Genomic DNA, 11,412 nt, shown 5'->3' on the forward strand with positions numbered 1-11,412 from the left:
GAGGCTTTGAGAGAGGGGGCCCCCCTCCCCCCGGGAACCCCAGCCCGGCCCCTTCAACCCTCCCACTGAGGCTACTGAGAGGCCCTGTTTATTATTCCTACTGCCAGCGACCCATTCAGAGGTTAACTTGTCCCCGTATTCATCAGGAGGACAATAATGAACTGGCGCAGAGAGTAGCGAGGGGGCTGGTGAATAGGAAATGCTAGGACGCGTAGATGGTTCGGAGGGAGCTCGCTTTAATTTTTTATAAGCTGCTTCAGTTAAGACCTCACCCAGCAACTTCAGGAGGCCCTCTGCCCACATGCGGCCGTAACTTGGCATGGGGCATGCTTGGGCTTCACCTTGCAGTGAGCGGGCAGATTTGTCCACACAGGAGACGCACCATCATTGTGCAGACACGTGGGGTGAGCCTTTGTCTGCATCCCCGGGGTTCCCCTCTGAGCACCGGCAGGGCTGAGTGGCTGTCTGTGCCGGATTTAGCTCATTGCAGGCGCACGGGGTTTCTCTGGAGTCTGCCTGCTAGGAGGGCTGGCTTTGCATCGGTGTTGATTTCAGTAACGGGACGGGACATCGGCAGTGCTCATTTTCACTGCAGCATCTCTTAACTGTTCTGTGCCCCCTCCGCTGGAATTATGAGTTGGTCAAACATGAGTCATCCAATCACAGAACAGGGGCTTGGAGAGGCGCGACTGCAGGGAGATGCAGGGAAATGAAGGAGTGAGCGGTGAGGGGTTGTGGTGGCTTGGACCAGATGATGGGAGGCAGAGAGAATAGCACAGCTTGTACTTATTGTACACCTACTGTGTGCCCTTTAGACCCACCCAGATGAGTCCAGGGGAGGTAAATGGCTTACCTGGAGACACACAGAGCCTGGTCAGGAGAGCCTCTGGGATCTGTCTCCAGAGTCTCCTGCGTCTTGAGCCCAGGCATCACCTTCTCAGGCACCCGCCTGCCTCCCAAAGGTCCAGCCTCCAGCCTGTTCCCATAGATGTCCTTCCTTTCCACTGCCTGCACATTTCTCCCAGCCTGAAACAATGGTTAACCCTTCTCTTCTGAACAAAAACCCCTGAGCAGAGAAGCCTGATGATAAAGGAGCTGTCACTTCAGCACCGGTTACCTGTTGGGTTTATTCAGCGGAAGAGGCGACTACATTTCTGGCAGATGGAGACCGGTGTGACTGCCTTTTAAAATGCTGTCACAGCTGTGTGCACACGCTGATTAGCTGTGACTACACTGCTAGTGCCGAGATTGATGGTGATAAATTTGGGATAACAATGCTGGGAACATTGTCATTTGTTTGTATCGCACTTTCTCTTTTTTAAAGATCTCTCAATCAGTGGCCCAGTGATTATTGAGAACTTGGTATTCACTCATTCATTCACTCATTCATTCATTTCCCAAAATACTTTTGAAAGAGTCAGTTCACACTCGTCTCAATCTCAGTCATTTATTCATCCACAAACATCCTTATAGCTCCTGCTACATGCCAGTGATGGGCAAGTGCAACTAGTTCTGTCTTGCTGGAACTTACAATCCTAATGTCAGGAAGTTCAACACCTTCAGATGTTGGTAAGAGGGTGAAGTCAATAAAGTGATGTGATAAAGGCAGAGAGGGGGTGCATGGGTGCTATGTTCGGTGGCGTGGCTATGAAACACCTCTCCGATGAGATGACATTTGAAAGGGGACCTGGATAACCACAGGCGGCTAGTAAAGGGAAGATACAGGACAGGATTTGCCACGCACAGCAAGTGCAAAGACCCTGGAGTTGCTACGTATTTGTATTGAGCTACGCAGTGATGACTTACTATTTGTCAAGCCCAGGGCCGGGCACCGAAGATTCCAAAGTAAGATAGCATGCTTGTCCTCAAAGAGCTCGCAGTGCAGGGAGCATCCAGGAGACACGCAGACAGTGCGTTTCAGCGTGGTGTGGGGAGGCCAGGGGTGCCGACTCGTGAAGGAATACAGCCTTTTCAGCCGGTGGGTGTGAAAGGAGGAGGGATGCTTTTCTCCATGCAAAGAATGGAGCCAAGACTCCAGACCCCGTTGTCTCTGGAGGATTCTGACTTTCCTCTTTGTTTGTTTACAGGACAAATGACCAACTGGTGGCATTTCTCTCCCGATACCGAGATATGAATTTCTTGAAGTCACACGGCCGGGACAATGCAAGGTAGCATGTCTTCCCCCGTCTTTGTACAAAAATGGAAATGAAAATCTGAGTGATCATTTTGGGGCTTCCTTCTACGCGGTTTGGTGCAGCCAGAAGGAAGTTGAGGGTGGGAGGGAGGCGGCCACGGTGGGATCTGAAGTGGTCCCTCTGATGTCAGTGAAGGGCAGTGATCATAATCAGTGGTTCTCCTCGGATCATTGCCCTTTACACCTTTCGTCAAGCACTTTTGTGCATCCAGTGTCCCATTGTGGCAACTTTGAGGTTAATTCCCACTTTATTGGTGGGAAGACAAAGGTCCGTCACTTGTGATGTCCCCAACCATTTGGTCAGCCAGTCATTCAACAAATATCTGCCTAATGCCACGCGTGTGCCAGGCAGCCTTCTGGCAGTGAACAAGACCAAATCCTCGCACTTTCGGAATTTACTCTCTAGTGGAAAAGAGTCTCATGCCAGCAAGGAGTTGAACTCCAGTATCCTGACTCCAGCCCTGTGCCCTCACCATTGCCTCAGTTTGCTGCCTGAGACTTTGGCAGGAATTTGAGGCACCCAAAGCCCAATTGGACCCATTGCGCCTCCGTCGTTAAAATGAACAGTGCCAAATAGCATCACTACCATCCAGCTTTGAACTGGGTCCAAATCTCCATGGCCAGAGATCAACCTGAAGGGATACAGTCTTGAGCGCCCCCTGTAGGAGGGATCGCATGATCAGCAACACCATCCAGAGCTACAACACCATTAAAATCCAGCCCAGGAGCACTCTAGCATCTTGGAGCCTTTTTCTAGAGTTGACCTCCGGACACAACCTGGCAGCTCATAGGATGATGTTAGCTCGTTAACCTGTTTTGTTTGGCCCTCATGTTGGTTTTGTTTTGTTGTGTTTACTTCAGGTGTTTCATTTGAAAATTAATAGCCCCATTTAAAAATAGCAGTATTTCCCATGAAAATCCAGATTTCCAGTTCACCTTAAAAGATAAGAAGGTTTTCCACGTCTCGGACGTTCTCACCTGTCCCCCTTCCCTACCTGGCCCCGTTGGCATTTCAGTTTGCGATCTCTGCTTTCGGTGTTCTCGCCACTGCTGGTGCAGGTGTGGCTGTGGCTGGCTCTGTGACTTAGTTCACCCCGTTATCCACAGCAGGGAGGGACAAAAGAAGCAGCGGGCTCCGTTTCCTGAGCTTTGGAGTCGTCACCCCAGAGTCCTTGTGGTGTATCGATTTCCTGCGGTTTAACTTTGATTTCATCCAGCTGTCTATTTATAGGTTGTTCCTGTCCTACTGGCAACCTGCATTCTTTACTTGCCCTGGCTGGAGGGCTCAGTTGGAGCATTATCCTGTACACCAAAAGGGTAGTGGGTTCGATTCCCATTTAGGGCACATACCTAGCTTTCAGGTTTGGTCCCCAGTTGGAGTGTCTATGGGAGGCAACTAAGCTCTCTCTCTCTCTCTCTCTCTAAAAATCAATAAACATATCCTCAGGTGAGGATTATAAAAAGAGCCCCAGATTTGAGGCCACCCTGTAAAGCAGCACAGATGAGTATAGCATGTCCGGTAACTAAGGTGGGGGAGGCCTGGCAGAGGAAGAGTTCTTAATAGCCTCTGTGTGTTGTGTCCCTGCTAAGTGTCCATTGCTCTGCTGGACCCCTTTCCTGCAGGACCCAATTGCATTCTTACAGTCACTCAGTGCAAAAACAAGAATCAGTAGCCCCATTTGTCAGGAAAAAATGGGATTTTCCCCTGGTCACAGCTGGAAAGTGCTGGAATTTGAACCCAGGTCTCTGGCCCCAAAGCCCATGGGAATGAGGTAGAACTGAACAGGATTCCTTGGAGGTGGTTAGCTATCAAAACTAGGCCATGTTTTCATGTCCCCACCTTCGGTAGAGATTGAAGACCTTTTTTCCCCTCTGGGTAACCTTGCCATACATGTTTTGGGCAAATAAAGTCACACATTGAGAATGGAGCTTATTGTAAATTGATAGACATGTCTGAATTACATCTACCGTACTATTCTTGTTTCAGCCTAGTCAGTATTTATTCTCTGATTACTGTTTCCAGCCACTATACTAGGAACTGGGTATCAGACAGAGGTTAACATCATGGGCTTCAAGATTACATCTCTAGGGTTAGACTGAGTCTGCTCTGCCGTGCCCTAGCTGTGTTACATTGGACAGGTGGCTTGACTTCTCTGAGCCTTTTCCTTTACCTGTACAATGGAAATATTAATAGACCTACACTCATGGGATTGTTGGGAAGATTAAATGAGATGCTGCATAAAAACATTTGACATAGTGTAAATGCCCTATGATGATGGTGGTGGTGATGACAATGATGGCAGTGCCATGATACGTATTGGGCTAAAATGTTGCTGTTGGGAGAAAGAAACAGATGGTGTATGGGCCAGAGCAAGGATGGGCAAAGTTTTTGACTCGAGGGCCGCAATGGGTTCTTAGGCTGGACCGGAAGTCCAGAACAAAAGCATGGATGGAGTGTTTGTGTGAACTAATATAAATTCAAAGTAAACATCATTACATAAAAGGGTACGGTCTTTTTTTTCAATAGTTTTATTCATTTCAAACAGGCCGGATCCGGCCCACGGCTGGGCCAGAGTCATGCCTCTGGGTGTGTGAGTATATCCCGTCTAACTGATGTGCATCAACAGTCGACAGGTGGTACCCAAATAGCATGGGACAGGACAAAGTCTGAGGCTAAAAAGATGTTGCTTGCACCTCCTTCTAAAACCCTAAAACCCAAGGACAGAATAGCTCACACATTCCACCCCCCATGAGGCCTCAGCTTGGATTCTCTCAGTTGATGAATCAAGTCAGTAATTTCGTGTTAATTTAATAGTAACATGAACCAACATGTCATTGTTTGCCACTCTCTCCTTCATTAGCTGCGGTCTCACCTACAACACGAACAAGCTCAGCCAATGCCCGTCTCCTCTGTCCCACGTGTGCAGAGCTCAGCTCCGGGCCCTGTGCTGGTCCTGTGTCGGGAAGGACGCTATGGGTGGGAAATGACACACACCCAGCTCCAAGTGGCTTAAGGAGGAAAGAAAGTCATTGTACAATGCAACTAAAGCATCAGTGTCTGACTTCAGAGATGGCTACTCAAGTGGTCCAACTGCTTTCGCAAAGCCCTGGCTCTTAGTGCTTTTAGTTTTTTGGTAGTTTAATTCTTTTTTATTTTTTCTGGAGAGGGTTAAAGTAAAATAAACGCGTCCCATTAAATCACCAAGTAGTTCACTGGCAGGAGCCCATTTTTTAAGTTAGGCTATAGCATCACCTTAGTTCCAGGTGTACAGCATAACGATGTGATATGTGTATATATTGCAAACTGTCTTGTTAACATTCATCACTATATGTAGTTACAGATGTTTTTCTTGCCATGAGAACTTTTAAGATCTACTCTCTTAGCGACTTTCAAATACACACTGCAGTGTTATTGACTGTAGTCACCGCGCTGTACATGACAGCCCAGGTCTTACTTGTTTTATAACTGGGTGTTGGTACTTTGTGACCCGCCCCACACACACCTTTTCCCATTAACTTAACTTTCATTAGTTCTGTTGTCCTTTGTGTTGGTTTTAATGTTGCGGCTCCAGCTGGTGACCCTTCCCAGCTTATTAGTGTCATTTCACAGATAAGGGAACTGAGACTCAGACAGATGAAGGGAGTTGCTTAAGTTCACACAGCGAGGCCGGGGCTCAGACAGGGGACTGTGTCCCGGAGCCGGGCATCCCTGCGTGGGGACGCCTCTCTGTGCTCTGGTCCTGCTTGCCTCCGACATGGGCTGGCCTGGAGGCAGCCACTGGCCTCTCTTTGGAAAACAAAGGGGATGAACAAGACGGTCCCCTAAATCCCTTCCCATTCCAATGCTTCTGGACCAGCCCTTGTAAAAGACATTGTGACAGAGCAGAGAGCTTAAAAGACAAAGAGATGGCAAAGGACGAAAAGCAAACAGTGAGACAAACAGAACAGGCCACATGGTGCCTCTGTTTTTAACTCCACGCGGTTCCTAATAGCGGTGTTGACCTTCTGTCCCCATCGCCAGCCCTTAGCAGCCAATTTGGACTTCCAGCTCCCGCTGCGAAGAGACGGCATAAAGGCAAACTAGTATTTTAATAGCTGCCAAATTGGTCCTGACTGTTCCTGTAATTAAATGAATGGGAGTGTTGTGTTCCCTGTTCCTCCTTGCTTTCCTCCAAAAATAAAGTAACTGTATATATTGGAAGACACAGCACAATTACCGTTTTCCCGGATAGCTTGGGCAGGACTAGCAGAAGCAGGTGCCCCAAAGTCTACTCGCAGCCTGAGTAAGCAGGTCTTTGCAGACACCCCCAGGAGCTCCTGGCTTTGGCTTAGGGATCATCAGGGAAGTTTCCCACATCTTGGCAACCTGATCAAGCCCCAGTGTGTGGGGACAGGTGCCTTATAGGGAGATGGAGAGGAAAAAGCACTTCCCTCTGCCAGAATAGCGTTTCCTCGGGGATTTTTCCTGTCTTGGTTGATCTAAGTTCTCTGCCTAATTCAAGGTCACGAAGGCCCAGTGCTCAGTTCTGGGATACAGTGTGATGTAGTTTTAAGAGAGTGAGCACTGGGCTACAGCCAGCTCTACCAGGTGACAGCCGTGGAACTTCAACAAATGACCTTGACTCCCCATGCCTTCGTTTCCTCGTCTTTATAAAGTTTGGACAGTGATGTCGGAATTGAGGAGGGCCGAGTTTCCTCAGTGACCATGGGAAGGCTTTCAAGTAGTATCTTATCTCCCTCCAGCCTCACTCTGCAGGTGTTGCCCCATTGTAGAGGTGAGTACAACTGAGGCGTGGAGAGCTGCTTGACCGTGCTCAAGGCCCCACAGCTAGTGAAGGGCACAGCTGGGATTAGAAGCGGTTTAGCCTCACTTTTAAAGCCTGAGTTCTTTTGTCACCCTAGGATCTGAGAGACCCCCGTTTAAGTTTTTGGGGTGCACAGGCGAAAGAGCAATATTCTGATGACTTTAAGCAGAATCATTTTTTAAATGATTAGGGGAGGGAAATCAGGTCCTTCCCCTACTTTCCAGAGTCAGCCTATCCCAGAGTGTGTTCAGGATCCACCAGTGAAGTGTGGCGTTATTCTGGGGAGTACCTATAGGGGCATACTGGGAAGCTTGGGTATTGATCCAATATGCATCAATGAAATGTACATAGTTTGCCAATCTAGCCCATGACTCCATGGGTATCCTGCTTAGAATAAGACTAAGTTCCAAAAAAAGTTGAAGCTACTTAATGTCATTTTCAATAAAAATATTAAGGGACTTCTCCTTTGGTTACTACATTAAGCACATAGCAGGGCAGTTAAGAACCCAGGCTCTGGGACCAGACTCTGCAGGACTTATGTGCTAACTGCTCACTAGGTATGTGACCTTGGGTAAGTTTCATCAGCCACCTGTGTGTCAGTTGTCTCCTCTGTTAAATGGAAATGATGACAAAGCCAACCACGTAGAGTTATTGCAAGAATTAAATGAATGAGCCTGGCCGGTGTAGCTCAGTGGTTGAGCGTTGACCTATGAAACAGGAGGTCACGGTTTGATTCCCTGTCAGGGCATGTGCCCTAGTTGCAGGCTCAATCCCCAGTGGGGTGTGTGCAGGAGGCAGCTTATCAGGGATTCTCTTTCATCATTGATATTTCTATCTCTCTCTCCCTCTCCCTTCCTCTCTGAAATAAATATTTTTTTAAAAAAAATTAAATGAATGAATATAAGCTATTGGAACATAGAGTTTGCCTATTAAGTTGATGGTGGTGGTAGTGATGATGGTGATGGTAATGGAGAAAAATCTTGAAGATGGTATACAAGTTATTAACATTTTAAAAACACTTCCTGCACTTCCTAGGGAAACAACTAGCGTTTCAAATGTAAGAAGGCTAGACTGGAAAGAAGCTAGGACAGGTCCCAGCCCCCAGGATTGGCAGCGCCTTCCCTCTGACACTGAACTAATCTTCAGACCCAAACCTCCCTTGATGTGTAAACAGGCAACTATTTAGCCAAAAGTTGGCAAATCCTTCGAGAGCCGGGCCAGGAACCTCCTCCAAGCAAACCTGCTTTCAGGAGGCTTTTGGTGCCAAGTTGCTCATCAGCAGAAGAGCTCTCTCCCAGCTGTCTTGTGGCACCATGATTGATGTGGGAGGATAATCAGTATCTCGTCTCCAGTGGGGAAAGCACATTGCCTTTCGCTTTAGCTTTTCTTAAACCCAACCAGCGAGTTTATCGCTGTTTGCATGTGCATTTTATTTCATTCCATTATGGCAACCGTGTCAAAATACTGCTTAGCATTGCCCAGGCACCCACACCGCTGTGCACACATACCTGCCCCGGCCTCCGCTTGGGTTTTGAGGTCAACTTTGGAGCTTTTCTTTTTTCCAAACAATGCAGGTCGAGTAGGAAAAAAGACCAGAAAAAAAAATATTTCACAGCATCATCTCTGAGAGGCAGAGTATAGTTTTTATTATTTTTTTGTTTCTTTATATGTTCAAGCTTCTACGAAATCTATGCGTTACTTCTACAGTCAGAATAAAAGGCAGCAAACATTGTTTTTAAAAATGTGTGAAATGTGGAAAACCAATCAGCGTTCAATGGACCTTTAGACTCTTGGGGGTGCAAGTTGCTTTGGGCCCTGAGTGTGGTGAAGCGCATGGGCCACAGAGCTGGGAGACTGTAGGTTCCAGAATTTGGGCTTCTGACTCTGTTTTCCTTCCATCCTTGACTGTCAAACCTGTCAGCTTTCTTAGCACAGGCGCATAACAATAGGGACATATAGATAATGTACTGTGTGCCAGGAACTATCTGAAATGCCTTACAGATATTAATTCTTTCAATTCCCACAACAACCCTGTGATGTAAGACATTATCATGCCCATTTTCCAGATGGGGACACTGAGGCTAGAGAGATTAAACGATGCATAGCTCCTAAGTGCAAAACAGACTGGAGCCCTGGCAGTCTGGCTTCAGTCTGCACTCCTGGCCACTGCGCTACACCGATCCCCTAAGTATGTTCCTTGTAGCGTTTCCTACCTTGTCCAGGCCGCATGTACATATGGATGGTACGATCCTTCCACCAGTCGGGTCAGAGTCTGCCTGTCCTGTGGCTGGTCCACTCCTCAGTGAGGTAGGGAAGCTGAGCATTTCCCTGTAGCTCTGACTCTGGCTACCTTAGCCTCTTTTCACTCGTGGGGGTTCTTGCACATGTTATTTCTTATAAAGCTTATACAACTCTTCCCCACAACCCTTCAGACAACTGAGTCCTTCTCATGCTTCTCACCCAGCTTAAACGTGACCTCCTCAATGACGCTTCCCCAGCAGTCATCACTAGCTAAGCCCCCGTCTCTTTATTTTCTGTCATTGCACTCTGAGTTTCTCTGTAGAGCACTTACCACAAACATCTAATTACATATTATTGTGTTTTGGAGCTTTCCGTGTCTACTTGTTTATTGATTAGAGCGGTATTAGAACCTTGTGGCTAAGAGTGTGGAATCCAGAGCCCGACTGCTAAGGTTTGAATCCCACCCTTGCCACTAACCAGCGGGGTGGCCTTGGAAAAATTACTTACTCACTCTGTGTCTTGATTTCTTCATTTGTAAAATGAACCCTCATTTGTAAAAAGAAGGATCATGGTGAATACTAAATGAGAGAATACATGTTAAGTATGAGGAGCAGGGCCTAGAAAATAGCACATGCTCAATGAATGGTAGATGGTATTATTTCATTCTTTTATCTCTATCTCTACAAGAGAGAGAAGGGCAGGAGTGATGTCCATCTTATTTACGAGCAGATTCTCAGCACGTAGACCTGGCGTATTGAAGGGGCTCTCTGGAGCTGCTGAACGAGGGAATGCCCCAAGCCCCCTTCATCTGCCAGGCAGCTGAGGTCAGGAAGGGTCGCAACCCACCCTAGGCCTGAGACAAATGGCCAGCAGGGCCCCAGTAGAGCTGCCAAACTAGGAACCCAGTGAGCGGAACCCTCACTGACTCATGGCATGGAAGGATGGGAGGGTTTTGTATTCATGGTGCTTGGACAGAATTAGGATACCCATGATACTTGCCACCTCTGCCACCACAACCATGGGCATTGCTTAACTAACATAATAGCAGGAGATGGGGTTCATTGTGTGGGGGGCTTTGGGCTTCTGTCCTTGGTGCTGAAATATCCTGCTTTTTCCTTTTATACAGAGTTTCTCCTTAGTTACGCGGGTGCCCTACATGTAACTCTACCAATTCACAGGAGAGATAGAATTTTAAATTTTCTAGCTTGATAAAAGGAAAATCGTTAAGCATCTTGGTGAGCATTTATGGAGCACTTACTATGTGGTGAGCACTTTGCGAAGCCCTCTCCATCTATCATCTCATTTAAACCTTCACACCAACTCTGTAAGGGCAGCTATTCTTATGATCACCGTCTTCCACACGAGAAACTGAGCCGTCTCATGTTCAGGTCGCCCAAGGTTAGTGCAGATGCAGGCCTTGAATCAAATAGTCTGGCTCCAGTGCCCGGAGCTTGGCCCCCGCATTATCATGTGGCTGTCATGAGGGAGCCCTTCACATGGCTGGCTGACTTCAGACATTGTGGCTTTCATGCTTTGTCCCATGGCTTTATTTTTTACCTAAATGCTTAGGTTGTACTTATGCTAAAGGAGTAATCTGGGTTCAGTGATAGATCACTGGGCAGGAAAAGCGGAGGAGGGGAGATTTTGTTCCCCTGGGCTGTGTGACTTTGGATGACTTTGGCTCGTCCATCCCTCTGGGTCTCAGTGCGTCCGTGTCTGTGTGTTTAATCTGTAGAATTAGTTATATTAGCTGATTGCTAAGATCCCTTCGTGCTCAAACACGCTGTAAAATCCGAGGGGCAGAGTTCCTCCTTTGAGAACTCATTACAGGACAAGACAGTTCTGGAATAATTTCATACTCAATGACGATGCTGAGATTGCAGCAAGGGAATTAACTGAATTGAGGGGCTTCTTCATTGCCTGCCTTTTCAGAGATCATTCCCAAAGGCTACAGATGCTTTCTTAACTGAATTCTTCTCCTAGGGGCGAGAATCAGGACCCCTCTTCACCTCCCATCTGGTTTCCTTGATGCTCAGCCGAGTAGACTGGGTGCCTGTGACATCCCAGTAAAACCCTATTTAGCTATGACTGTAGTTTTCTGTAGTTCCACCTATTGACCCAGTTGCCCCAGGTAACCACGTCAATTGGAAATGAAACTGTAGGGAGAAGAGC

The 11,412-nt window shown here is 47.5% G+C and overlaps 1 protein-coding gene across 1 annotated transcript in view; it reads left to right on the forward strand.

Annotated features, from left to right (window-relative positions):
• Positions 1-11,412, forward strand: part of XYLT1 (xylosyltransferase I) — a 222,576-nt gene that overhangs the window by 182,315 nt on the left and 28,849 nt on the right. Inside the window, exon 6 of the mRNA XM_015561297.1 lies at positions 2,088-2,168. Within this exon, the coding sequence (XP_015416783.1) occupies positions 2,088-2,168 (81 nt within the window). The remainder of the gene's footprint in view (positions 1-2,087; positions 2,169-11,412) is intronic.

The sequence above is a fragment of the Myotis davidii genome, unplaced genomic scaffold (assembly GCF_000327345.1).
Source record: "Myotis davidii unplaced genomic scaffold, ASM32734v1 scaffold1115, whole genome shotgun sequence".
In the NCBI taxonomy this organism is placed as follows: Eukaryota; Metazoa; Chordata; class Mammalia; order Chiroptera; family Vespertilionidae; genus Myotis; species Myotis davidii.